The 265-nt window shown below is 60.0% G+C and overlaps 1 protein-coding gene across 1 annotated transcript in view; it reads right to left on the bottom strand.

Moving 5' to 3' along the window:
- ETH_00037290 (uncharacterized protein) overlaps positions 1-265 on the bottom strand; it is a gene marked incomplete at both ends in the record, with an annotated part of 1,757 nt that overhangs the window by 1,308 nt on the left and 184 nt on the right. Inside the window, one exon of the mRNA XM_013374715.1 lies at positions 3-265. Coding sequence (XP_013230169.1) covers positions 3-265 — 263 coding nt within the window. The remainder of the gene's footprint in view (positions 1-2) is intronic.

Here is a 265-nt window from a genome sequence, read left to right as displayed (position 1 = left end):
GAGGGGTGGACTTGCTGCTGCTGCTGCTGCTGCTGCTGCTGAACAGGGCGCAGTACATTGACTGCCACATCGGGAGACTTCCCAAAGCTTCCTGCTGCTGCTGCTGTTGCCGCTGCTGCTGTTGCTGCTGTATCTAGTTTAGGTTTCTTGTGCTGCTGCTGCTCCTGCTGCAGCAGCCTTTGCTGCTGCGCCTGCTGCTGCAGGTGGAGCTGCAGCAGCTGCTGCTGCAGCAGATACTGCTGCTGCTGCTGCGATGGCTCGCTCA

Source organism: Eimeria tenella, genomic scaffold (genome assembly GCF_000499545.2).
Source record: "Eimeria tenella Houghton genomic scaffold, Eth_scaff2222, whole genome shotgun sequence".
Classification (NCBI taxonomy): Eukaryota; Apicomplexa; class Conoidasida; order Eucoccidiorida; family Eimeriidae; genus Eimeria; species Eimeria tenella.
The sequence above is the reverse complement of the archived record's forward strand: the minus strand, read 5'-3'. Positions and strand labels throughout refer to the sequence as shown.